Raw genomic sequence first — 27,256 nt, 5'->3', positions numbered from 1 at the left:
ACACAGATTAAAAGACAGTATGTTTATATCTTTGCAGTTACAGATTTGTTCTTATTGAAAGGGGAGGTGTTTTTCTGCTGTAGGTTATAGCTGAGAGCAGTGGGTGGCTGCTACTGCATCATGATTAGATGTGATGCTTTCCTGGGAGTGAGTAGCATCAAGAGGGAAGCTTAGAATAATTATATTTGTCGCCTTGAATGTTAGTTAACAAGCTCCTTTGTACAGATTTCATATATGTAGAAACTATACTGTGTTAGTTACCAATTAGGAACAGGGAATTTAATCCTGATATGGGCTAATAAAAGGCCAGAAGCTGTTGTCCAAGGATGGAAAATAGTACTGAGTGAGACAGATGCAGCCCTTTCCTCTTGAGGATTGACCTTTTTGGGGATAATCCATTCTACGTGCAAGGAATAACTTGATTTTAGCTCATCATTTCAGTTCTTAAGGCATCAGACCAAAGTTTGTTTGTTTTTCCTAGCATATAACTTTTGAAACAGTAAATTGTGATGGGTTGGATTTTGTTTTGTTTTGAAGTTTAATTTAAAGCAAAATATGGAGGATATAACTGTTGTCAAAGGTGTTGTAGGTTAAGAAAGATTGTCATACAGTTAGTATTCTGATTGATCTTGGAGGGATTTTTTCCTTTAAAACACGGCACAGCAATTTTTAATTATTAGTTCGGATTTTGAAGCTTACTATTACAACACCACTTCCTTTATATGATCACTAAATTCTTCCTAGTTGTCCTTTTTGTCTTAATGCTGGTGTTCTTGATGGATTTGCAGAATATAAAATGTTTTTTGTCTGCATTTTACTTAGGAGCGCATGTCTGTTCTATATCATTTTTTTTCAAAAGTTATGAATTATTGAACTTTTTACCTTTCTAAAAGAAGAGTTTTTGTAGTTACTGTTTGTTTTATTGCATTACATGTGTCAGTCAGTAAATGCAAGTTATCTCTTTTTCAGTTTATTCAGCTGGTATCCAGTGATTTGAAAGTATTTGGAAGGAACTCTTACACCCTTTGCAGTGATGGCCAGTTACTCATTCGACAAGTCCTCCACCCAGAAACATCTAAGAAGGTATGAGATCAGAACTGACATAGAAGAGCACTACTGTGTTTAACTATATTCTCTGATGTCCTTCATCTGAGTTTGAGATGAGCAACACAGTTCCACCCTGGGAACTGTAGTGCTCCAGGAATACTTCTGATGATCCTCACCTTGTAGACTATTACTGTGCTTCAACACTTATTCTGGAAAATCAGCTAGAGCACTAGAGGACAGCCAGAGCAGCATTATGAAGAAGAAAATAAAGAAAGACAAGTTAGAAGAAAAACTACAAGTTGCCTGTATTCTGTGTTGTAGGGCATGATTACAAAGGTCTGACCTCAGTGGACGTGGTAGAAGAGAAGTGTTCCTCTGTTTAGGTTTGAATTAAGTCACTGGTCACGAGCAGGGTTATGTGTTTGTACCAAACCTGAAGTTGGTGGGACCATATGTCAGTGTCCTGTAGAAAGTAAATGTGCAGGCAGTGACTAGGCCTGGAGAATGGCAATTGTTTCCCATCTGTATTTATTCAGCAGAATGCAGTACTACAGCTTATTTGCTACTCCCACACAAAGCAGCAGTTCCCAATCAAGCCTGATTTGCACAGGAAGAAGCTTGCCATTGTTTGGGGTGGTGGCTGCCGAGTTAACCTGCTTGACAGGGACTGAAGAAATCCCACAGGAATGGGAGCAGCTGACATTGGAGTTGATCAGCTGTGGTTTTTTTCTTCTCTGTATAGGTGTACTGGTCATGCTGAGTTTTTACAAATACTTGTTTGGCATTTGTGTTGTATTATAAATCATAACATTGTGACTTTTCATAAAAACACATGCTTTTGTGGGAATGAAACACGGAAACAATGATATTCAGTGTTCAAATGTGTTAGCATTGTTTGATTCTCTTTTAATATGCCATCCTGCTGTATGGGTTGTGGGTAATTCTTTATGTTTCTGTCTTGACACAAATGAACTAAAGCAAGACAAACAAAAAAAGTATCCTGGAACTGGAACTGCCCATACCTGATCAAGCAATGGACTTGATGACATTCTTAATCTTCCAGTACTGCATTTCTTTCTTTTCTCTCTTTTTTTTTTTTTCTTCAATACATTTTCATTTGCTGCAGTTTAATTTTTCCTGAACGCTAAGTATTATTAAGCCTCAGAAGCTGGTTCTTGCCATTGCTAACAAGAGCTGCTTTGTGATTTTTCTCAATTATTTTCAGAGCAAAGGCAAACTTCCATATAGTGAAACAGTTGGGGAGAGTAAAAGAGAAATTATTAGCAGAACTAGTTCTGGGCTATAACATGGGGACAGGAGCCAATGTTCAAATGAAAGAATGCTTAACTTCAGTTATATAACATTATTACAGAAATATTTGTTATCAAATATGTAATAGTGAAGAAGGAGTGTCTTTAAGTTTGTGAAGATATTTTGTACATTCTGACAATATTGATACGTACTGTTACCATGTCTCAGTACCATATTGCTTTTAAATGTTGCTGCAAAAGAGGAAATAACAGTGTCCTAATGGGAAGAATATATATAGCAGGAAAAACAATTTTGGAGGGTTTTGTGACTTTTCCTAGATATGGAGTTGTTTTGCATAGGCCTACCTCTCAGCAGCTACTTGGGTGTGCTCATGTGGAGAGAGAATTCTGTAAGACTGCAGTGTCTGAACTGTTCCAAAGGGGGAAAAAATCCAACCTGGTCTATCTTAGACAGGCTGATGACATGCAACTATGTAGCTCTTGAGATGGCATCATTCAGTCCAGGAATACTGATCAGAGTGTGAAGGAATGTGTACAATGCTTTTTTTGCTTTCCTTGTAGAATTTCCTGCTCTCAGAATGCTTCTATTCCTTTTATGATCTGCGCAAAGAATTTCACACGTGCTACCCTAGTTCAGCCGCCGTGAAAGACCTGACTATCAAGACCATGGCAGAATGTATCCTTTTGCTGCAGTTTTTGCAACAGAATTGATTCCTCTTTTTTAGGTTTTATTCTTGTGATTGTTATGGGTTTTATTCTCCTAAATTAAGATGGGTTTTAAAAAGTCTCATGGCTGTAAAATCAAATTAACGTTTGCTGAAGTGTGTGTGTGTGCGTGTGTGTGTGTGTAAGAGTCTGTTTGTAATGGTTTTTAATCTTTGTCTCTAGTAATGGAATCTAGACCATATTTAGTAAATTACTAAGGTGCACACCAACACTAAAATAAAACCATCCCTTGCATGTGTATTTGATCTTAATGGAGAAAGGTTTAGCTATCGGTGGGCCTTTTCAGAGCTAGATGGCCTGCAAATTTCCAATGTTTGCAGACAATTATTATTCTTTGATTCTGTTTTGTGTAAAACAAAAAGCTAATTGAAAAAATGGACAAAATAAACCACTTCTATGTCTAAATTTTAGGAGTAATTCTGTGGCTCCAGAAGAATGTGGTTAAAGTTCAATTATGTTTGAAGTGATAGGAATTTATTCTACTTTTTTGAGCTGTTAACACTATCAGTAGTTCTCAGAATGTTGACTGTGAAAGTGAATATTAACCAGTTTGTGAGCACAGTCACAAATGCCTGATGGCCATGTGTCCCTGTGAAGGCTGGTATCACTTGATTATCAATTTTTTGTTAATAACAGGAAAGCCTATGGCTTGTTTACGACTATTTGTTCAAGTCTGTTATTTTCTCTAATTGCCTGTTCAGATCTAGGCTTAGGGACAGATGAAGCAGAGGAGGACTTTGGCGTGTGGCAAGTAAAAACAATGGTGGCTATCATTTTCAGCATGCTCTCTGAAAATTGTGGTAAGTGATCTATTTACACAGAATGCTGAAATTTTTTCTTTCTTGATGAATGGCCAGTGGAACTGTCATTCTTAAGTAACCTCTGACCCTGGTTATGTTTAAACTTCCCGCTTTGTTGCAGATCACATATTTACTGACCCTGAAACTGTGAAATACAAGTACGAAACAGGTCCTTGGTAAGTGCCTTTGTCACAGTTCATTACAACCAAAACTGAGTCTCATCTGCAGCAGAGAAAGCTTGCAAGTGTTTCCCTGCTGTCACTATGGAAGTAGGTTGGATCCTGAGAAAAGTAGGTGTATTCAGTAATCTGGTGGACACACCATAGCTAGTATACTGAATTCTGTGTTTTACTCTGCCTTTCAAGCCACAGCAGGTGGAACACTGTTCACTGGTTTCTGTTTTGAATGGGAATGAGGTTGACTTATCCTAACCAATCGTGAAAAAATATTTGTGAACGCTCCCTGTGTCAACAGGGGTTTGTGCACTCTGTATGGAGCTGAGCTATGTAATACTTTTGAAGAATTATCTATGAAGCTGTAGCTGAAGCAAATGAGAAGAAAATCATTTCGAGAGACTGCTTAAGGGGTTTTTCTGTCTGACAGAAGCGTAACTTACGCTTTTGTGAAAGCCTTGATGTCTAGCCAAAGAGTACCTGGATATATTTTTATATTTTCAGTTTGTTCTTTGTTCGAGTGTCAAAATGGAAGCTATTGACTGAAAGAAATGTTCCTTACCCAACTTCGGGTGTTTTTTCTGTTCTGCCTCTTCAGAGGCTCATCAAAATGGGCATTTCCCTGTACCATATTTTGATTTGACTTACAACTTTGGAGGCATTTTGACTGTATGCAGGTCTCTTGTTGTGGGCTCGTTTTCTAGACAGACAGCTCTGCTTTTCTGCAATCTTTTTTCCTCCTTTTTTTTTTTTTCCAATTTAAATTGAATTTGGCTTAGGCCGACAACAAACAGAGCAGTTCTCAGTTTTCAAATATACTTCATGAACTGTAGAATCAAATATACTAAGCATAAATAATTCACATTTAGGACTGCTTCATAATCATCTACAATGATTTCAGGATTTAGGATAAAACCTGAAGATTGTTAGAACTTCTGAATAAAATTTGGAAGCTCCTTATTACTTCAGTTTGAGACATTTCTTATTTTTCTTGAAGAACTGGATGTGATGACAACACACCTTGGGCATTGTGTATCTGAAGGGATTATCCCAGTTATCTTTGTTTTCTTCACTAAAATGAGCAGAATTGAAGAATCTCAACGATGAATATACTCTAGATTTTCAATTTAAATGGAAATTTGATAAGGTAATGGGAAACCTAGACAAAAGCTTAATTTTACATATTTATTTTTCTTTCTGTGCAGCAGCAAATCAGAAACAGTGGATAGTGAGACGGTAATACGTGCTAGAGGTTTGCCATGGCAGTCTTCAGACCAAGATATTGCCCGATTCTTCAAAGGGCTCAATATTGCCAAGTAAGAAGACAAGAACTTGTTTTGCCTTTATGGCTTTCTTTAACATCGTGTGTGTTTAATATTCAGTGCACTCTCTCTCAGAAGTCCATGCTAATGTTTCCCCTGCGCGGAAGCTGAGAAAGTGACAAACGGCGTGAGATCCAACATCACACTGCTTAATTTGTTGGCTTTACCTTCCAGAGGTGGCGTGGCCCTTTGTCTGAATGCTCAAGGAAGAAGAAATGGTGAAGCATTAGTTCGATTTGTCAATTCTGAACAGAGAGATCTGGCACTGGAAAGACATAAGCATCACATGGGTAGCAGATACATTGAGGTAAGAAGGAGCAACTTGAAACAAATATTTGAAAAGCAATCTAAATATTTTAGAGTATGATTTTAAAGAAGAACAAGGTGTGCTCCTAAGTTGCTCAAAGTAAGCAAAATACACTGCCTCACACACAAAAGAGTTGAATGTTGTGATTTTCATGTTGTTTTTTTTTCTTTAAGGTTTACAAAGCAACTGGGGAAGAATTCTTAAAAATTGCAGGAGGTAAGTGATCATGGAGCTCAGTGTTACTTTCATTAAATTGTTATAGTTCTGATTTTTCTGTTGGCTGAGGGCATAAGTAATTCCTGAGGTAGCTTTTCCTGCTTTGCTGTCTAAGATTCCTTGACCCTGTGAAACTCTGCTTTCATTTGGTTGACTTATAGCCTGTGAGCGTTTGGACTGTGATGTTAGCAGGCTCAGTTTGCTGAGAGGAAGAGGAGCCTTTGCAACAGAATTATCTTTGTACCTGACATTAATCTCTTATTTGTTTCAATTTTATTAAAATATGAACAACTTTAGGGATAGAGGGTCCACTTTAAAATAAATCAGTATGGGAGTAAGTAGTGCTTCTGGTCTTCTGTGGGTTTCTTGCTAGCTACTTACTGCTGTGTTGCTCCTTAATGTGCATCTGCTCCTGTGTCCTATGGAATTGGCTGTCCATACACTATTCTTTTTGTACTAGGTACCTCCAATGAAGTGGCTCAGTTCTTATCTAAAGAGAATCAAGTTATCATCCGGATGAGAGGTCTTCCATTCACTGCTACTCAGGAGGATGTTTTAGGATTCCTGGGGCCAGAGTGTCCAGTCACAGGAGGGAAAGAAGGACTTCTCTTTGTCAAGTACCCAGATGGCAGGCCCACAGGAGATGCATTTGTGTTGTTTTCCTGTGAAGAATATGCACAGAATGCACTTAAAAAGCACAAAGAAATACTTGGGAAGCGTTACATTGAACTCTTCAGGAGCACAGCAGCAGAAGTGCAGCAGGTTGTAACTATTGGCTGTGAAACTCAAAACTTAACAGTTAAAGATTCCTTTCAGTACTTGCACACAAATATCCTGTGGACAGCTGTGGGAGTCTGATATACTAAAGATGTTTAGTTCTGGGAAGGGAAATATGCTTACTGATTGGCAAGGAAAATTGTGCAAATGTTTTTTTTTTTCTTTTTTTTTTACTGTCACATCTCTCAGACCATAAAGTAATTATTGGATTATTTTAAATAATTAAATCAATTAATTAATTAAAAGAAATTAATCTGGAACCTGAAAAATTATACTAGAAATGTTCAAGATTGTAGTAATTATATGGTAGTAATACTTGAAACGCTGCAATATTGTCTTTAAACTCGTCTCCAGTGCACAGAATTGAATGCAAAATTTAAATCTAGCTACATTAAAATAGCTTTTGCTACAGTTGTTTTGTTGGATGCTAAGAATTAGCTGCAGGTATCTCATGTCTGGCGAAAGGAAGTGAGATGTTTCTCAATCAATTCCAGTTTTTTTCCTCTTTTCTTTCACCAGTTCCTATTACCATCTTCTTAAACCAGTAAAGCACCTGTTTATTTTGGCACCACCAACTTTGTACTGAATCACATACTAAATTTCTCTGCCTGACAGAGTATTTCTAGACTAATAATGCCAAAAAGTACTGTTATAAGATTTCATCTGGCCTTTGAGAAAACAGTGGCTGTATTTATATAGCCATTTATATATATAACATATTTTAAAAATATATGTGTATATGTATATAATATATTTCTGGCCTGAAATGTGTTTTGAGAATAGATTCTTGAAAAAGAGACTCCTATTGAGAGGAATTCTTTTTGCTGAATCGTTACTGACAAAGCTAAAGATTTGTAATCTCTTTATATGGTGCCTCTTTCTGTGGAAGGTGTTTCTGATAATCACTGTTAAATACATCTTTCAGCAATAGATCCCAATCATAAGTTGTTCCCTTTGTCACGTGGGATGAGTCAAGAGAAAATAAAATGTTGAGATCAAGGCCTCCTATAGCTCTTACCTGGATTTCAAGATGTGCCTCAAGATAGTTTTTCTAGTTAAACAAGGGTCTTTGTTTATTAACCTGTTAGCTTTATGAATGAATTAGAGCTAGACTTTTTACTTGTCATTTATTTCAGGTCTCAGTTCTTTTAAATTGGCTGGCTTTCTTTTATCCTAATCTAAGAAAAAACTGTAAGTGGCAGTACTGATATATTAGTGAAAATGTTGTTCCCAAATGCTTCTTTTTAGGATGATCAGAAATGAACTGTTATCTTTTAATGTAATGAACTTAAAGTCTGTTAGTAGAGTCTAGCAGGTTAAATATATCAGATCTGTATTGTCTTCCTTCAGAGTTATGAATTTGAAATGCCCAACAGAAAGCTGCCCACAGAAATTTGTTTTAAGAAAATGTTTTTCTCTGATGTTGGACGTGGATTTATTTAACTGTACGAAATAGCGTCGTGGAAACTGATTTGTGCTTAACTAGATGCTGTGTAAATCTCTATCCAAGTGTTTTTTTCCTTACAGGTACTTAATCGATACATGTCAACGCCTCTTATTCCCACCCTCCCAACTCCCATCATTCCTGTTATACCCCCACCATATACAATTGCCACGGGTAGCATACGGGACTGTGTCCGGCTTAGAGGCCTTCCTTACACTGCTGGCATTGATGATATCCTGGACTTCATGGGAGATGCCACAGCTGATATAAAGCCTCATGGAGTTCACATGGTCCTTAATCAACAGGTAACAGCACTGCATGAAAGCTAAGTTATTGAAGATGTTATTTCCAGTTATTGGAGATGGTTAGAAGTCATGGTACCCTACCTATTATTTGCTATGCCTTAGGTCTTCTATAATTTTGAGAAAATACTTGAATATATGTCTTTTCTTCTCCCACATTGTGCCCTCCCTTCTACATACATATCTGTGTTTCTTTCTGTGCATGTAGGCTTAAGGTAGGGGAGGACGATGCTTGTGGCAGGACTTGTTAACAATAGCTTTGTCTTGGAGGCTGCCTTGAAATAGTCCTTTGTGTTTCAGACAAGTTCTGGAAATACACAGAATAGAAATGGCTTTTTTTTTTTTTTTTTTTTTTTTTTTTTTTTTTTTTTTTTTATTCAGTGGTTGCTGCATTGTTTGAGTGGCATTTTTGGACTTCTTTTTCTGACATGATTAAAGACTTACTGGAGTTTAAAGGAAGCTGCTTATTTAACTTATGTTTTGGATATATTTTATTGGTGCAGCTATAAGGATATTTTTTAACTTGTCTTCCTGAGTCAAGAATAAGCACCGTTGACCACAGAAACATTGAGATGCTACTCTTTGTGTAAATAAATGAGAGAGATCTACAGCATCTTCATCTCCTGGAGATGTTTGAAATTCAAACGGAAAAGATCACGTGTGGCCTGATGTAATGTGAATGTTAGCTCTAGTCTTTTTTCTGCAGAAGGAGGTAGTATTAAGTTAACTGGGTGATGGATACCTGAGACTTGCCTTTTTGCTTCTAAAAGTAATTATTGACTTATTAGTACTAGATACAGAAGAACAATATGTAAGTAGGTATTTATCTTGGGACTTTTTGCATTTCTTGTGTTCTGAATGGTCAAATTACACATTAGCTTATTGCTTTTTCTTGTCCAAAGGGACGACCATCAGGTGATGCTTTTATCCAAATGAAATCTGCTGACAAAGCCTTTATGGTGGCTCAAAAATGTCACAAAAAAATGATGAAGGACCGTTATGTGGAAGTATTCCAGTGTTCAGGAGAGGAGATGAACTTTGTTTTAATGGGTGGCACTTTAAATCGTAGTGGCTTATCCCCACCGCCATGTAAGTTACCATGTAAGTCTGCATTTCTTCTGCTCTCTGCTGCTAAAGGCTGATATGTGGTAGGTGCTGAAGCTTTGTGGCCTTTCGCCTTTTGACTTGGGTTTTGCCGTGATCAATAATCATTCATCTGTATACATGCTGAGATTGGAATTGTTCCCTCTGGGCAATAATGGGACTGATTGGAGGCATTTTTTTATTGAATTTTCGGTGGTGCATAGAGGGCAGCAAGGCCTTGCCAGTGAAATAGTTGCACACTTTGCTTTTTGTGGGTGTACTGTTCTTCTGAGCTCTGCAGTGGACTTGCTTGTCATGAAATCTACTTGGAATTAGAGGGATTTTTAAAAAGGGAATAATTCTGTACGCTAGCTGTCAATGAGTGCTCTTGCTGTCTTGCCTTAGAGCATTAAGAAGGTACTCTTCGGGTATAGCTAATTATGGTTCTCTTGTCTCACAGAGAACGACTTCTGTTAGAAAGAAGAAAGGGTGTGTTGGTGTGCACGCCTGCTTTCTCTATGCACATGGCTTTATGCTTTCTTTGAATAACTCTGAAGTTCCCTACTTACCATTTACATACAGACAGGGGTGCTCAACTGTAGGAGTTGTGAACTCTTAGGAAGAACTCGCTTCAAATGCTGCAGTTTTCATTCGCAGAAATGCGGCTCAGGGAGAGGCTAGAGAACAGTATTTGTATGTGTTCATAAATCATACCCGGACGTTAAGCTCACTGGGATGAACAAGTCCTTTCTTAAAGCCAGGGATCTGCGTTCTGACTGCTTTTTGTTCTCATATCCTGGTTTGTTTTTAGGTCTTTCTCCACCAGCTTATGCTGCTTTTCAAACAGCAGCTGTGATCCCAGCAGAAGCAGCGCTTTACCAGCCACAAGCCCTCTTGCCAACAGCAAGGACTCCCCAGGCCTCAGCTGCTGCTCCTCCAGCTGTTACCTACTACCCAGCTCAGGCTGCTCAGCTTTATATGAACTACACAGCTTACTATCCCAGGTATCCCCTAGACTCGGCTGCTTCTCTTGTCATTTTATTGCGATAGATTAGGCAGCTGTGTAATTACCTTTCAATAGCTATTTAAATTGTACGTCTCATGTAGATAATGCTGAGAAATTGTTGATCAGTGGAGACATTTTAACTACTCTGTGGCCTTCTAATGATGCTCACTCTTCTCCATAGGATCTGGTTGAACCTCGCAATAATGTAATTCTAATGTTTAGCAGCATTTTTGGCATTGATGTGATGTCATCAAGATAGTTCTATTTCTTGACTAAATACGAAGCCATGCCTCTACTGTCTTCTCTTAGCTTGATGTTGTACTTACAATACTGTTTTCATACTGAAAGGCTTATAATAGATATGTACTAACTTAAATGTCTTATATCAATGAGACCAAAAAATACTTTGTTTGTATACAGAGCAAATTATCTCCGTCTTTCTTCCCTTACTGATGTTATCAAGATGGTTCACTGTAGCCTGGTGGTTGGATCTGTGGGGAAACAGTTTATTGGCTCTTCCTAGGCTCATGACAATAGCCTGAGTACGTGGTAACTTGTCAGATGGGTCTTGAATGGAGATGCTGCTCTACTCACTTTTTGTGGCTTAAAAGCACCACATTTTTCTCCCTTGATCTTCGTTCTACAGTTTTTCTCCCATGCTGTCTTCATGGTTTTGTTAATGATCTTAGAAGAAGTCATCTGCAGCTCGTTTTTCTCCTCCCCAGTGGAACATCTGCTTTTTTTACCTTATCAACTACAAATGCTGGCTGTTTTCCTCTATGTCCCTTCTGCAAGTCATCAAATGCTGAAGAGAAGTTGGAAAAATTGACAAAGTTTCTATATCAAAGCTGCTTGTTACCTTTTTTTTTTTTTAACCTTATTCTTATATTTGAACTTTCAGTTTTTCTCTGCCTGCTAAAATCAGTTATTTTTTTTTTTATAACAATTTTGCCTCTTCTCTCTTATAGTCCTCCAGTATCCCCTACCACAGTGGGATATCTTACAGCTCCTCCAGGAGCTGTAGCTGCTGCTGCCACTGCCACCCACACTCCACTTCTACCCCAGCCTGGAGCATTAGTCCGAATGCAGGGTTTGCCATATAACACAGGAATGAAGGAGATTCTAAGTTTCTTCCAGGGATACCAGGTTAGTGTGAAGTCACTCTCCCTCCCTGATGTTTTATTTACACCTTTAAGTAATGATCAAACCAAGCAAGACTGCTTTTGGAAATCGATCAACAAGTATACAATTTCAGCATTCCCTATTTAATTGACAGACAGTAGTAGTAAAATTTGCTCTATTTTTTATGTAATAAACACAACTGAATTTGAAGGCAATGATCTAGTGCTCACATGAAAGACTTGTTAAAGACTGCTCAGAACAAAGTTCTAGTTAACAGGCTGCGATGCAAGTCACCACACCCAGGTTACAAAAGAGGAAAGATGCCAGTGTCAGACTCTTGCTTGGGCCATTTGTTTTGCTTGTAGGCAGCAACACATGCCTATAAGCAAAATAAACACATTTGCATTACAGCTATTCCAACTGCATTACACTGCAACCTGAAGAGAACTGTATTCTCCAACGCAGGTTGTACTGATAGCAAGTATGCTAAGTGCTGCTATAGGTAACTTCAGTCAGTACCTGCTGCTTCAATACTGTATCAGTAGGAAAGCATAGAAATTCATCTCCTAGAGTAAAAAAACAAACAAACAAACAAAAAAAAACCTACCATGTGCAAAGACTTTTTTTTTTTCAGCAGTCTATATTTGAATTTGTGGAATGGGTCTTTCCATGTCATCTTCTTTTGATCTTGGAGGATATTGTATCTACATATACCTATGTTTTGTCATCAGATATTTACTAAAATGGAAGATAATTGAGTGTGGTGTGTATTCTGATGAGTATTTATCTTGTTTGGGTGACAGCATTTGCACAAATACCAGAGCTTTCCTTTGGTACTACTCAGAAGACCTGACTTAGAATCTACTTGGTGTGTCTCGAGCACCTGTTAAGTGGTATTCATAAAAAGAATGCAATTTTTGCATGAGTTTGTCTTATAAAATTCAGTAGGTTGGTGAACAGTGGTATTGTTAAAGGCTGGAATTGTTTTGCTTTGTTGAGCATATTTGTTTAGCAGTTAACATGAAACATTCAGGCATGATATATTTTTTTTTTCATCCTGAAGGACAGTAGGCATTAGTTTGTAGAACCAGGTATTTGCTATGCAAATGTATGCAGAATATGAACAGGTACTTAAATATATCCGTCCTCAGTTTTAAGTATTTGGAAGATACGTGCCTCTTGAGGCATCTCTTAAAATGTCACAGTTATATTCACAAATAATTTTGCATACATGTTTTTTTCAGTGGAAAAATGTGAGGGTCAATTTGTAACAGGTGTGCTGAATTTTTGACACGTGCTAAACTTAGTTGTATCTTTAAGGATTTTTCTTCAACAGAGCATCTACAGAGTTAAAACTAAATCAGATGTTTATGGATTTTATTCCCTTTTCTCTCCCCCTTCTTGCACCTCTTCCCCAACAGAGCGATAATAATTTGTTTCTTATCTGTTGATACTTCACTCTTTCACCTGACTGGTTTTTTTAGATGGATAGACAGTGGCTGAATTAAAACCTTAAGTGAGGACTGTCTTGTCTTCTAAACTGAAATTCAGCCAGAAGTGTAAGTGTGCTGTTGAAAAAGGACATGGTCCTATCCTGGGAATGGAGCAAGTCGGTGACTTCCAATATCTTCATCCACTACATCTTCAATTTAGTGAAGCTGGGCTTTGGGTCTCGTACTGCATTTGACCTTGTACTTTTTTTCTGCATTTAGAGATTAGCTTGTAGCATTTGATTGCACAATTAAATGTTTGAAACTAATAGAAATTTTACCACAGTGTGAAAGCAATTTATATTCTTCTGCTGCAACCTTGTGTCGTCATCAGTTACTTTATTAAATTGGTCACCTCTTTGATTTCTTTAGAAGATGTTGTCCAAATGAGATCGGGTTCAATATCTTAAAGGAGCCAAGGAGTTATTTTGAATTGTTCTTGGATCCCACATGTGGTAATGCTAGTTTTATAATCCCTCATTCCTTTAGGGGAAAACTGAGGTGGTGACTTGCTTTACTGGGACAATATTGAGTCTCTGGAGGAAATACTAATTTTCTTTTTTTTTTTTTCCTTCTCCTCCTCCTCATGTTATGTATTTCACTTACTGCTGCTGCCCAAGGATGTATTGCTCGATGCTTCTGGTCACTTATAAAGTGAGCCCTTAATAATTGTCAGTGTTCTGGGCGTGGTTTTAATCTCTGCATAACTAATTGATGTTGGTATTCAATGGGCTTGGGAAACAGATTGGAGAAGCTGAAATTGAAGGGTGATTTTTTTTCTCTTTGTCTGAAAGGAACAAGTTTTAAGTTTGAGTTCCTGCTTTATGCTCTGTTTTCTTCCTTCAGTCTTCATGGGCTCCATATATTGCATGTATGCACACGTTGCTATTGAAGTGAAAACACCTTCTGTACCAGACCTGCCTCATAAAAGACAGACTTTGTGTATAATGGGCTTCAACAAGCTGGTCTCAACATCAGTACATGCTTCTAATAGTAAATAACGTAAACATCTGCAGATCAGCATTTTATCACTTATTTCCATTTTCAATTATTTTATCAGCACAGTTCTCTTGTTGAGTGGTTCACATAGCTCAATTTCTTCCTATAGTTACGCTTTTTTTGTTGTTTTTACCATTGAAAATTCCTCCCAGCTTGCATGTGTTTAATGCATTTTGCATTAAACAATCTTAGAAAGCTTGTGAATAATCTTAATAGCGAATCGTGGAGGTAGTAACTTTCCCAGTCACCTTTCTGTATGATGTTGTAGTGCACTGTAACATTTAAAATAGCCAGTGTTAAAACTTTCTGATTTAGTAATTACTCTGTTAAACTGTTGTTTGTTTTTTCTAAGTTGTGTTCTGTTGTAGCTGGGCCAGTGATTTCACTCCAGTCATGTACAGGATTTGTAGCTAAAAGATGCTTGAAGAGGGGAAGATAATTAACAACAACAAAAAAGTGTTTATAATTAAAAGTGGACAGCGGTTCTTTAAAAATGTAGTGGGCTTACATGCCTTTTATCTGCAGCTGTATAGAACTTGCAGTGTGTTAATCCTCCAACTCTTCAGGGACCCAAAATTCAAGACTTGCTGGAGTGGGAAGTTGTACTTAAAACCTTAGTAAGGAGTTAGAGGGGGAAGGATGGATGGCTAAATTCCAAGAGCATTAACGACCTTTCTCCCTTGTATCAGGACAGCAGGCTTCATTGTTACAGACTTCTTAAGGACTAGTTCTTTTTCTCTGAAATGCATGTTTGAACAAAGAACTATTCTCTCTTTCCATTGGGTTCCTTTTGAAATCTGATGCTCCATAGTCAGAGAGGGATAGCCACTGTCTGTGTGCCTGTTCTTGGCGCAGCACCTTCGGTCCAGGGAAGGGAATAAGGGGATATGATGGAGAAATCCCACTTACTGTTGCTTTGTTCCTAAATTATCTTCTTTCTGAAACTTTGTTCTTGTAGGTAAAGCCTCTGTGAGCATGGGACTAGTAAATTAGTGGTTACAGTTTCTGTCAGTTGCCTCCTGCGTTTGATGCAGCAAAGTAAGGCAGTACTCCAAGCTGTGATTTTCGTCATCTCTTTTAGGACAGAGGTGTTTGTTGTTGTTTTTTTTAATATATATCTGCCACTTAATATTATTAAAGATTACTATAATACATACTATTTAATATTATAGTGTTATTTAATATACATGAGTTGAAATGCCTCTGCCAATTCAAATGTTAATACCTAGAAGGGTAGATACACTTGTACAATAATTCACTGGCTCTATTAAGAAACAACACATTCTTCAGCAAGCATTGTTTTGCTTTACTTTTGACAATGTCTGTCAATGTCCCTGTTTTTCAGTCCCTTTTGTTCAGTATGTATGCATATTCCTTCTGCCATTGTGCATCCCCCTGTCCCCGCTGAGTGGGTGTGGGGGAGAAATTGCTTGCTTCTGAATCACAGGATCATTTAGGATGGAGGGGAACTCTTCACATCAACTTCAGCCCAGCCCTTGAAGAGCCGTGGGCTCAGAAGGTGAAAAGGCAGCAGTCTGAGGAAAGAAGCTGTGTTTCAGTTCAGGGAAGCAAAGAAGGTGGGAATGAGATGATAAGGAGGATACTGGAGACTGGAACAATGAGATATGCTTATAATTTTATTGCATTTAAAGGCAACTATTGCAGTATTTCTTATTGATTGTTTGTCTGTTAAGGGTAGAGTTCAAAAATACAGTATGAGGTTTCATGTTGTCTCAGTAATATTTATGGCAAGCAAGCTCTAGAACCTAGCTCAGTGAAGTTGCAACTGGTCGTGCGAGGTGTTCAAATCGCTGGGTGGAATTTCTCAGATCTAAATGGAAGCAGAATTTGGCCACCAGCAGAACAGTATTTTCATTTGGAGCTCTGGGATTATAGATTCAGCCTGGATTTTACACTGTCCATCCTGAGTTGTTTGATGTTTTTATTTTGCGTGGGTTTCTGAATTGTGAACAGAATCAGAAGTATTCATGATTGTGTTTTTAATCAGGCAAACTAAGGTAGTTTCTATTTCATTCACATGTTTTTGTTCCTCCACTTCTTTTTCCTGTCTTCGTTTGCAATAGTTCTTTTTGTGTAACCTGTAAATTTGAATAATTTACTATTCCATAACTTATGCTTTAATTAAATGCAATCTCACTTTCACTTGCTGTGATTGAAAGCTACTTCTATCATTAGGTATTTTTATTTCCATTTTCTTTTTCAGGCCTATGGCTGGGCCTAAGCTACAACTTCCGTGTTTCTTTGCTGGGTAATTTTCCTACTTTCATGTTTTCCTCATTGCTTGTGTTTTGAACACTTGCCCTCAGTAGAAATTGTAGACCTTTACTTACTATACATCTACTGATAATCTAAAGTATGTACTATCTTGAGACATTCTTTCCAAAGAGTAAACTTACATTTTGTAGATTTGTTTCAAGGGCAGGTCTGGGAACTGATAAATCTAATATTTGCACGTTCTGGTTGCCCTGGCAGAGACTATCTGGAAAATACTTCTTATATTTGTCTTTTACTTACTGGCATGGTTCTAGATGTAAGAGGTGGCTAGAAATAGTAGTAAAAATTCTGAGAGTCTCTTTTCTTTTTTGTTCTCTGGGCTCTTGGTTTTTGTTCTCTGTGGAAGGTGTATATTGTGATGGTTGATTGGTTTGGTTTTTTTTCTTCAGCTTCGCTTTGGATGAATACAATGTGTATTGTACACCCAAGTATAGTATCATTTCCTCCCTAAGCTGGCAGGAGACTTCTTGTATTATAGAAATATCAAAGAAAGCAGTATGTGTACTTTGTGTGCATTTGGCAATCTTCTAAAAATATTAATACAAAACCATTTTGGGGGACATAGAAAACTCTCCTTGCCACTGAAAGGTTGTTCTGTAACTTGAGTTGTGGTAGACATTGTCATCTGGGTTACAGGAACCACTCCAGTAGCGTTTGTACCATGTGCAAGTATGCTCAGTCCTTTTCCAGGATATGTCAGTTTGGAGAGACAATGAGAGACATGCAAAACAATGTTCCATGTTTCCCAAGATAATCTTTCTGATCATAGATCTCATATTTGTACCAGGCTCCCCGGCAGTGTGCACGATAACTGTTCAGATTCAAGATCTCAAATATTTCTTAAATAAAACCCACATATGTGGGGGTTTTATCTTCTATTCATTGGTGTGACTGTACTGTGCAGCCAGTGTTTTTATTTGAAATACTCTACAAGTCTATTGTGATGCAGTTAACCTGAGTAGCTTTTCTTTTCTTATGTGGAAATAAGCTGTATTAGTATAAATGCCTTGGAAAAAATCTATTAAGTACATTCATGCTGGGACATCGTTTTTGTTTGACTTTGTTGATGTCAAGTCTGTATAATGCAAGTATTTTATACAGCTGAAGTGTGTTTAGCACTCTGCACTAGGGAAGCTGCAGATTATTTCCATGACTGCATAGAAGATCTGAACGAGATCTGTACACTTCTAATCCCAGTGTGCACGCTGAAAGATGCTTAGCTGTCCCAGTGAGAGTCATTTCTGGAGCGTGATTGTGCAGACTTAAAATATTTGTTAACTAATGCTACTGTCTCACGAGTACAAGATGAAAAGGAATACTTCATGGTCTAAACTGTTTCCTTTTGTTAATTAGGAGCAGCTCAAATACACAGTTCAGAATATTCCCCACGTGCTTATACTTCAATTCCATTCTTACAACCAGTAATTCAGTTGATGGTTGTTTTTCAATCTTGCTTTAAAATAGCATCTGTCAAATTCACTGTCTCCTGCCAGTTGTTATAGCTAATGCTCTTAATTGTGGTTGCAAATGATAGTCTGTGTGGCTTGCTGTACCAGAACTGTTCCTTCTCTTGCTGATTATCATATGTCACACTTGTACTATAGTATGCACCTGATGACTACAATGGCCTTATTCAGCTGAGCGAACAAGCAAGGAGTGTGTTACAAGCACCGAAAGAGTGGGTCTGTTTGTAACTCTTTGTAACTTCCAAAGAAGGTAAGATGCAACTCGAAGCAACTGGATCTCCAATGGTGTATGGGAAGCTAAAGCAGGGTTTCTTGATGCAGTTTTTGTTTTCTTTCCCCCTTCTTAGCTTGCGTCGGGATCCTTGCTTTAATCTTTTGCTTTTGTCCTATTAAAAAAAAAATAATCTACTAACCTAAGCAAAAAGGCCAATCATGATCTGTAATTGGTGGAGTAGCTGTGGTGAGATTGCCTGGTTTTGCTCAGATAGTGTGTTAGCCTTCCAAAAATGTGTGTTTTCATTAAAGCTTTCAGTCCAGTATCTAACATACAGGCAGATGGTCTTTTTTTTTTTTTTTTTTTCTTGATGTGACTATTGAATGTGTGCACAAAATTCCAAAACCTCTGGATCTTTTCTCTGCCTCTTGATCTCACTGAAGAAATGTGAACTACTTTTTTTGTTTTGTTTTTAGGAGAGATTTTTTGGTATAGTGGTTTTCTAATACAACAAACTAATGGCGTTCTTTTCAGTACTACCATATACTTTGAAGAGAAATGCCATTGATACTTAGGTGCAATTAATCATTGCTATTGTATTCCATTCAAAATGCTACTGATTAGTTGCTGTGGGATTTTTTTCCCCCTTTTGGAGGGTTTAAAAAAAGTTTCAGTGCAACAAAAGGGTAATCAAATACTTTGCCTTAATAGCAGTATGTTCATGCCCTCCGTAATCAACATAACTACTCTCATATAATCAGCATTTGCTCAGTTGTTTTTTGAATTACTTGCTTTATAATGTTACTATTAGATCTGCTAAGGAGAAGATGGAGCAGAGGCTGTATTTTCTGTGGTATGCAGAATACCTGCTACTACTTGGAGCATTTTTGTGTTTATGTAGACTGAGACAATCCATTTGTCTCTCTTCTTTTACCCAGATTTTCTGGAAAGCCAACCAGCAATAGGGTTCTACTGTGTATTAGATGGAAATGGTCTTTGACTAGAAAAGAAGTTGTAGAGTAGCTCAATGTGAATTCTGCATACTTCAAAGATTATAGATACCATTCCTGCTGTCTTCTGTGCTCAGCAGTCTAATTATGCTCCATGTATGTTTTCAACTGATTTTTAACAGCATTATTTAGCTTAAATAGAGGACCAGCAGAAAATGACTTGCTGTTACAAGGATCAGCAGTAAAGAACTATTTTAGAGCAGAATATCTTATCTCAGATTTGTGCAATTTTTCTCTTTGAGCACAGTGTCATTCTGGAATAAAACTCAATTTAAATCTGAACCGGGCTTCAGACATGATGTTTTGTCTTTGAATTTCTTCCTGCATGCTATTTCTTAACTAACTTTATAAAATGAAATGGATGTGAAGTCTGTGCTAGCTGTCCTTATGCTATATCCATGCTTTTAGTTTCTAAAATATGTTGTTGCTTCTATCTTCAAGAATAATTTTATTGCCTGCCAAATATTTGGGTTTGTGAAGCTCCAGCATGTGTTACTTTATTCTTCTATGTTTGAATGTAAAGCTGATCAAAAACTTCTGATAATAACTGAGAAGTCTAGTATTCATTTCAGACAGTGAGGCATACATGAATTCTATTCAACTTCAGTATTTTGATCCTTCATAAGCTCAGGAGGGCAGATGTCACATGAACTTAAGTCAGGAAAATACTCCTAAAATGGTTGGCCTTGCAGCAAAGCTTGCATGTTTTGTTTGGCACTGAATTCTGCAACAGACTAATCTTGTATGCTGGGCTTTTTTTTGTTTGCTTTTAATCCTTCAATCTTTTGTTTAGAAATTTCACTCAGATCCATTTCTGTCCAGTGTACAAGTGGGACTTCTGAACTTAACCTGTACAGGTTTCCAGTGCTGTAGGAGATGGCTGGGTACCACAGGGGAGCAGACACATCTGCTTTAAACTCAGCATTTTGAAACTGTCTTCCATATCAGGAACTGCAGGTGCACTCTGCAGTAAATAACTAATTTACTTTGCTATCCTGTCTTTCTTAGCTTCCTTAAAATGATTAAAAAGTTTTCCTTGGTTCAGTAAGATTTGGTGCAGTACTTCAGCTTTCTTTCACTGAGAAGTCTTTCTTGCTTTGTATACCTGGGTGAAGATCAGCAGATCTTCACAACACAGAACTGTAATACATCTGTCTCTTTTTGTAATCTTTGCATGCAAGTCACATGCTGTTACAGCCTTTGTCAGTTGGCCAGTAGTCCACATATTACAAGAATTACCTTCTGAATGCTTGCATTTTCTTGCTCCTTTAATCCTTTATTAACATCTAAGTCTTTCTGGTCAACTTGTAAGCTGAATTACTTCTCTAGCAAAAGCTCTGCATGGAATTATGTCTACATCATTCTGTTCAGTACACCAGCAGAGTAGGAGCTGCTGCTGAAAGCATATTTCTGTTAATCTTTGGTCTCCTCTCTTTTTTTCCTCATTCTTGCATCCAGAATCTCTTCAGTGCAAACACAGGAGTGGAATGAACCTGATACAGAGAATGAAAAAACTGCTGTTCCAGATGTCATCTCTGGTTTTAATAGCACATTTCCTTTTGTCTTTTTGTACCGTTGCAGCTCCACACAGATTCCATCCTCATGCTTTACAACTTTAGTGGCCAGCCCAGTGGAGAGGCATTGGTGACTTTTCCAAGCCTGGATCTAGCTAAGAAAGCAGTGGCTGAGAAAAATGGACAGCTCCTGGGAGGCTGCTGTGTAGAACTGTTGCTGGTCTAACTAAACACACTCTGGGGCATGGGGAAGGAATGTCATGCTGAACACTGTGCCTTTTACTAAATAAGGAGTCTTCCCTTGCCACCCCTGCAGCATCAAATGTGCCTTTTCAACATGCTGTGTTGGAATGTAGAATGGTACATGTCCTGTATTTAATTTGAAAAAGGGTGTATTGTATGCCAAAGATAAAGCAACAGGAAAATATATGCAGTTAATTTACTTATTCTCTTATGTACTTGTTTGAAAATAAGCAAACCCCTTATTGGCAACTTGTTAATTCTGAAGACAGTCTAATAGCACTTCAGCTGTCGCAGCCATGGGAGGAACCTATTGCCTGTTCAGTAGCATTTGAAGTGGAAAGTGAAGCTTGAGTCATTCAGATTCTTCTGTTTAGTTTTTAAGAGTTTACACTTGGCAAAGTGTCTGTTTTTTGTAGAATTGAAATGTCTTTATAAAGGGCTTTTGGAATGTGTAGCATTCCCATCTCAAAGCATATAGCTCATTGATTTTTTTTTTTTTTTTTTTCATGGTTGTTCTTGATTGGAAAATACCAGGATGCTGGACCCCAAATACAGTTGTGCTTTCTCATGTTTTCATTATGTTGTTTTGCAAAAGCCATATTTGTCTTTCCTACCAATGTACTGCTGCCAAATGTGTAAAGCAAAAAATAAAAACAGTGGCAAAAACGGAAGAATCCTCTGTGCCCAACCAGAATTCCCTACCCAACCCCAAATTTTTAATCTCTACAGGACAAAAATGGCACATAAACCTGAGTACTAATAAGTTATATTTTTTTATTTAAGCATAATAGCTTTCAAATACTGTATTAAAGATTTTGCTCTAGTTTATGTGCATGCAATTTGTTTACATCTTTGAACTACTTTATTTGTATATTATGAAACAACAAGATATGTTGAAATCTAAATTCTCTAGTGCATGCTTTTTTCTTTGTGTGTATATACATAAGCTAGAAGAAGTACTTTGTCATGTAGCATGTGTTTAAAAAAAAAAAAAGACATCTGCTGTAGAAGCACTAAATGACTTTGTTTTTACCGTGCCTTACTTCAAAACTATTCCAAGTGCAATACCAGCAGAGCAAAACATGAGTCCTTTTGTGACATGTTCATGGATGTCTGGATTGATTTTTTTGTTTCGTTTTGTTAGCGTACAATGCGTTGTACTTAAAGGAACTGAATGATGTATGCTTCTTTATATTACAACGAATAAAAGAGATGCTTACGATGGGTGTTGGTTTCTGAAAGTAACTTATGCTTTAACGTAATCTCACGGGGCATCATTTTCTGATAATAACCTTTTATCTACTCTGTTGACCCCTTGACTTCAGAAGAGTGTATGTATTTTGTGAGGGAGTGCGTAGGGGTGTCTGTTGTTTTTCATATGATCTGGTAAGCCAGAAATGTGTGTGGTAAACACTTATTTTTTCAGTGGAACTCTTCTCAGAGAGTGTTGTAACATTTCATATGCTCACTTCTCATTCTAGTGCCAGAAGAAATTGAGTATGGAACCTGAAATCCCAAAGTGCACAGTTTCCACTGCTGCTGGGTCATTCCCTTTTCTGTGCAATCCAGGTGCTGCTTTTTGTTGTGACAGAGCTCAATATAATTTCTGCAGAAAAAAATGAAGAGGGAAACATCTGATTAAGATGGTTCAAATCAAACACACCCAATTATCTCATGCCACAGCTGCTGTCAGCGTTACCACCTCCTGGTGAAGCCTTGCTGCTCACAGCTGTGATGGATGATGCTGTTTGGTGCTCTATGGAGGCTGTTAGCAGCAGGCTTGCTTCAGGCAAATCCTACAACCAGAAACAAATCTGAGGGGAACTTTCACAGAAGATAGAACCACGCCATTATAATTACTGCTCTTCTCGTGTTTCTGAGGAGTACAGAAGGTAGAAACTTGGTTAGCAGACAGTTTATTACACTGCTACATTGTGCCACACCACCGTTGACCACATCTCGTGGCTTTGCCAGCAGTTGAAAAGACTTGTTCTTCTCTTAGTACCCTGCATTAAATCCGTGATTGTCTGCTATCTGAAGTGATGCTCCGTTTACCCGGGAGCATCTCCTTTCTTACGGCCCCTTCTCTGTTCCTACGCTGCGCCTTCCTCCACAGCCTCAGGGCTTTTCTTCGTCGGTTGCCCCAGGACGGTCGGCTGTAAGGCCGGGGTTGGGAGAGAAGCCTCGAGGAGCCGCGGCGTGCTGCGCTGACCCGCCTCAGCCTCCCCGTGCTGCGTCCCCTCCGCTCCGGGTTTCCTCCCTCGCCCAGCAGCGCTCCACGTGCACGTGAACCCGGATAGCCGAGGCCCGGCTGGCGGCCCGAGGCGCCGTGGCACAGCTGTGCGCTGCCGAGGGGAGGGGCGGGGCGGGGCGCCCAAAAAAAGGCCGCAGGAGCGGGTGCGACTCGTGCTGCTGAGGGCCGCGTGCTGCTGCTGCGTGGTGCGGCCGCCTTCACGCCGACAGCTCTGTGCGAACGGATCGCGGCTTCCCTCGCGTGCTTCCAGATGACGACTTGCAGTGCTGGAGAATTCACGGTAAGGTCGAAATTCACTTTTTTTTTGTCTTTGGTGTGCGCGTTTATTCTTTGCAATTGAATTTTTTGACCTGCCACGTCGCAGAGGATGCATTGAGGAGTTTATTTGTGTGTTCCTGTTTGCTTGACGCTGATGGTTGTACATAGGAATTACTGATACGTTTGTCCCTTCGCGTGTTGCTCCCAGTTTTGGGAGAAGGTGCTGCGTGCTTATTAGCTGAGATTGAGGTGAGTTGAGACTGAAGAGCTTTGAAAGGCAGCTCCCTGTGCTTATGGCTGCAGCTGTGCTTCTGGCTCAGGTGTTCTGTGCTGGAATTGCTTCATCTGCAGAGCAAACTCTTGCCCTATGATAAGTTTTGCTTGTTTATGTTAGTGAAGATAGTTTCAGTGAACATTAGCTGGTGAAAATCCACTCCTTATTTTTTGTATCTTTTTGGCCCATTTAAATAAATCAGAACTGTTGCTGTTTAGCTGCTTGCATCCCGTTCTGTAGAGATGTGTGTTTGGCAAAGTCCGTGCTAATAACTTTTGGGGCTGATACAGCATCTCCTAGGAGTTGGCTGTACCTAATGGTGGAAAAGCCCTAAAGCAGAAATCTCTCCTCATCTGTGTCAAGGTCTGCCTAGCGACAGGAGCCTCGAGGTTTCTCAGCTGCTTCAGTGGGTTTTAGCTGGGCGCTTCGTTAAGCCGGCCCATTCCTTTGTTCGCTGCCTGCAATGAGCCGTGTTGCCGCTAGGGGGCGCCCTCCCACCGGCTGTGCGAGCGGCGCGCGTGACGTGCGAGAGCGTCGATAGCGGCTGCAGCGGGAGCGACGTGCAAATGGCGATGTGCCACCCGTGTCTGCTGCTCCTGCAGTCCGAGGTCATTAAGTTCACAAAAAAAACCAGATTTTTTTACATTTTTTTATTTTTTTAGTTTGTACCTGTTTTTTGTTGTTCTTAGTTTCTTAATTATTTTAAATGTTTTCTGCCTACAGTGGTTTGACAGGGATGTTTAAAAATGTGCAAAACTGCTCAACCAGAGGGAATAACCACTATGAACTGACAGTATTCATAAATTCTGGTGAGGATCTTGTGTACACTAATTACTCAGAGGACAGTATGTACATCATGTAGAAAGAAAGGTCACAGAATCACAGAATGGCCAGGGGTGGAAGGGACCTCAAGGATCACGAAGCTCCAACCCCCTGCCACACGCAGGGCCACCAACCTCCACATATCATAGCAGCCCAGGCTGCCCAGGGCCCCATCCAACCTGGCCTTGAACGCCTCCAGGGATGGACGGGGCATCACAGCCTCTCTGGGCAGCTGTTCCAGCACCTCACCACTCTCATAGGACAGAACTTCCCTCTGACATCCAACCTAAATTTTCCCTCCTTCGACTTAAAAACCATTTCCCCTTGTCCTGCTGTTATCTACCCTTTCAAAGAGTTGACTTCCTTCCTGTTTGTAGGGGATGGTGATGGTCATAAAAAACAGGACAGGTTTTTAGTGTTGCTCTCCTGCTTCCCATATCTCGAGACTTTTGCTTTTAACGGTCACTTGTCATGAGCACTAAATTTTCTGCTTGGTGGGGAGGAAAGTTAATGGTTTTTTTTTGTTTTTGTTTTTTTTTTTAATGCGTATCTTCACTTGAAAAACAACTTGGAACACTTCAAATGGATGTAAATGTAGCTTTTAGAAAATGCTTGTGTGTATAGAGCTTCAAAAGCTTTACTCTGAGTGTTTTTAAAAGAAAAGTATATAAAAGTATGTGAGAACAGGATGAAGAGAGCATATTTCCATGCTATGGAGTAGCAAGAGAACTTACCTCTTTTTGTTACATCAAAAGCTAGTGCTTAGGTCTTACTTTTCCTTACATGAATGCTTTTCCAAACATTTTCTGCACTATTTGCTGATAGGGCCGTGTCTTCCTAAATCCATCTTTGTGGATGGCAGATACAGACTGGCTGTGGGAGAACAGCATAAGCAAGGTGTAACTGAACTGAAGGAAGAGGTGAGCTGGCTGCAGGTGCTCCCTGGTCTGCAGTCAGGGCATGAGGGGTGAAGTGAGGAAGGGACAGACTGGGTCTCCTCTGAAGTCTAACGTATTTTGCTGTAACTTAATCCAGTGAGTTCTTAAACATGCTCTGAAGCATGGGTCTTATTCTCATTGGGCTTGGTGGGTCTGTCTTCTGTTTAATGAAATGCATCCTTCTACCACCATAATTTTACTGAGAAAATCCACACAAATCACATTTAATATTAGTTGTAACAACAGCATTAATTTTTAAATATCCATTTTTGACAATTTTGCTTAGCTTTTTCTTAGTGATGTAATCTGTGCTTGAGTATAAAGTTGCAAGATCACTTGTAATGCTGTAGTATTTACACTTTCCACTTACAATTGTGTAGTATTTACCTCTTAAATCCTCCTAAAATGACTTATCAATTCATGGGCATCATATTGGTAATGCAACCTGAAAAGCAGGCCAGATGATGATCTGCAGACATCCTGAGCAAGCAGTAAGTGGTTAGTTATACCTGCTCACAGTCCTCTGAATAATTGGCCACCTCTCTTGCTTGTAAAGAGGGAAAAACTTACAGTAATGGCAGCTTCCATGTGTTCAAGGAAATGCAACTTCTGCTTATCTCTGAGCTTAATCTCTTTGTTCAGCCAAAAGAGATTGGGGAGTGAGAGATTACAGTGTGGCAGTGTCTTCATGAGACACTAGGCGCTGCTGATGGCATCACACGGTGTCAGTATGCTAACACTGAGGGGAAACTTGGGATGCAGTGGCAACAATATTGAGGGTTTTCTTCCTATTCTGGTCACTGGCACCAGGAGATCTCGCAGCTGTTCTCTGTTTTTAAATACGGCAAGTCTGAGGAATGAGAATGGTGACGTTACAGTGTAGCAACTTGCAATTAAAGTGGACCTCAGGCCTTTCAGTCAAGGGGAAGTTCAGTTCTGTATACTGTGTCTTTTGAAGCTCTAAGGACTAGACTAGTTTGACTAATGATACAGAGATTAGCATCTGCCTTCTAAGGATTTAGAAAGTGCTGTGATTTTTTTCCTGACCTGTTTTGAACAGGAAAAGCAGGTTAGGAATATGCTGAGGACGCCGTCTGCAGCCTTAGCAAATACTCTGGGTAGGATGGGATGTGGTGGAGGCTGAGGGCATTACTGCTAAGAGACTCTTTTGGGGATAACTGAAGCAGTGAAGGTGAGGAGAAAAGTGCAGCAAAGTGAATAGATTCAGCTGCCTATCGCTGAGCAGGTAGCTCTGGAATGGTTAGCACCACGGCCTCAGCAGCACTGTGTGGTATTCAGTCAAGAAGCTGGGCAGACAGAGATGTGGTTACAGGACAGAGGTGGTTCTGCTCATGTTGCTGGTCTCGTGAGCTGCAATGACAAGTGATTACAAAATAATGTGCTCTAGATGTTTTGAGGCACTCCAGATAAACCAAGTTGGGGAAAGATTGCTGGGAACGTGATCGTGACTTTTTGGTTATGTGTCTGTCATTGAGCATAAAAGAAAGTTTAGACTTTAGATACAGAATGGGAAATTGTATTTGGAGTACAAAGAAAGGGCCAAGGAATCACTTTTCTTGTGCCAGCTCTGCAGTTTTCATAGCTGCATAACAAAGCTTATTTAGCAAGAGGGAACATGTAGTATTTGTATTGAGGTCACTGTAAAAGCACTGTTTGCTTGAGGTATAATTATGGAGCTGGTAAAGAACCAGACAGCCTTGGATCTAAGCAGCCTTAAATTTATAACACTGCTATTTGAGTCAGAAATTCTTTACAAAAGCTGTTACAATTAATAAGTAACTTCTGAATTCTATTTGGCAAGCACAATAGGTCTCAGCAGAAATTCTTCTTATTCCTGTCTATTGTTACTAAACTCCAGAAGT

At 39.0% G+C, this 27,256-nt stretch overlaps 1 protein-coding gene and 1 long non-coding RNA gene across 8 annotated transcripts in view; one reads left to right on the top strand and one right to left on the bottom strand.

Moving 5' to 3' along the window:
• Positions 1-22,049, top strand: part of ESRP2 (epithelial splicing regulatory protein 2) — a 43,406-nt gene extending 21,357 nt beyond the window's left edge. For 2 of the 7 annotated variants that reach the window (XM_052685685.1, XM_052685684.1), the window contains exons 4-16: positions 970-1,083; positions 2,880-2,994; positions 3,746-3,844; positions 3,966-4,020; positions 5,223-5,333; positions 5,514-5,646; positions 5,820-5,862; positions 6,323-6,624; positions 8,167-8,388; positions 9,288-9,486; positions 10,280-10,472; positions 11,443-11,620; positions 20,652-22,049. In XM_052685685.1, coding sequence (XP_052541645.1) covers positions 970-1,083; positions 2,880-2,994; positions 3,746-3,844; positions 3,966-4,020; positions 5,223-5,333; positions 5,514-5,646; positions 5,820-5,862; positions 6,323-6,624; positions 8,167-8,388; positions 9,288-9,486; positions 10,280-10,472; positions 11,443-11,620; positions 20,652-20,810 — 1,923 coding nt within the window. In that variant the 3' untranslated portion in view covers positions 20,811-22,049. Of the gene's footprint in view, positions 1-969; positions 1,084-2,879; positions 2,995-3,745; positions 3,845-3,965; positions 4,021-5,222; positions 5,334-5,513; positions 5,647-5,819; positions 5,863-6,322; positions 6,625-8,166; positions 8,389-9,287; positions 9,487-10,279; positions 10,473-11,442; positions 11,621-13,458; positions 13,542-17,984; positions 18,097-20,651 lie in introns of those variants that run through there. The other 5 variants (XR_008207473.1, XM_052685689.1, XM_052685688.1 and 2 more) reach the window with 5 other exon arrangements.
• On the bottom strand, positions 21,811-22,674 carry LOC128081942 (uncharacterized). Its single transcript, XR_008207475.1, has 2 exons — positions 22,530-22,674; positions 21,811-22,433 (listed from the first exon to the last, which is right to left on the bottom strand). It is a non-coding gene; the product is annotated as an uncharacterized LOC128081942 (long non-coding RNA).
• Between the last annotated feature and the right edge of the window lie 4,582 nt (positions 22,675-27,256).

The sequence above is a fragment of the Tympanuchus pallidicinctus genome, unplaced genomic scaffold (assembly GCF_026119805.1).
Source record: "Tympanuchus pallidicinctus isolate F22 unplaced genomic scaffold, pur_lepc_1.0 scaffold22, whole genome shotgun sequence".
Taxonomy (NCBI): Eukaryota; Metazoa; Chordata; class Aves; order Galliformes; family Phasianidae; genus Tympanuchus; species Tympanuchus pallidicinctus.
Note: the sequence above shows the minus strand (reverse complement) of the source record. Positions and strands in the feature narration are given on the sequence as shown.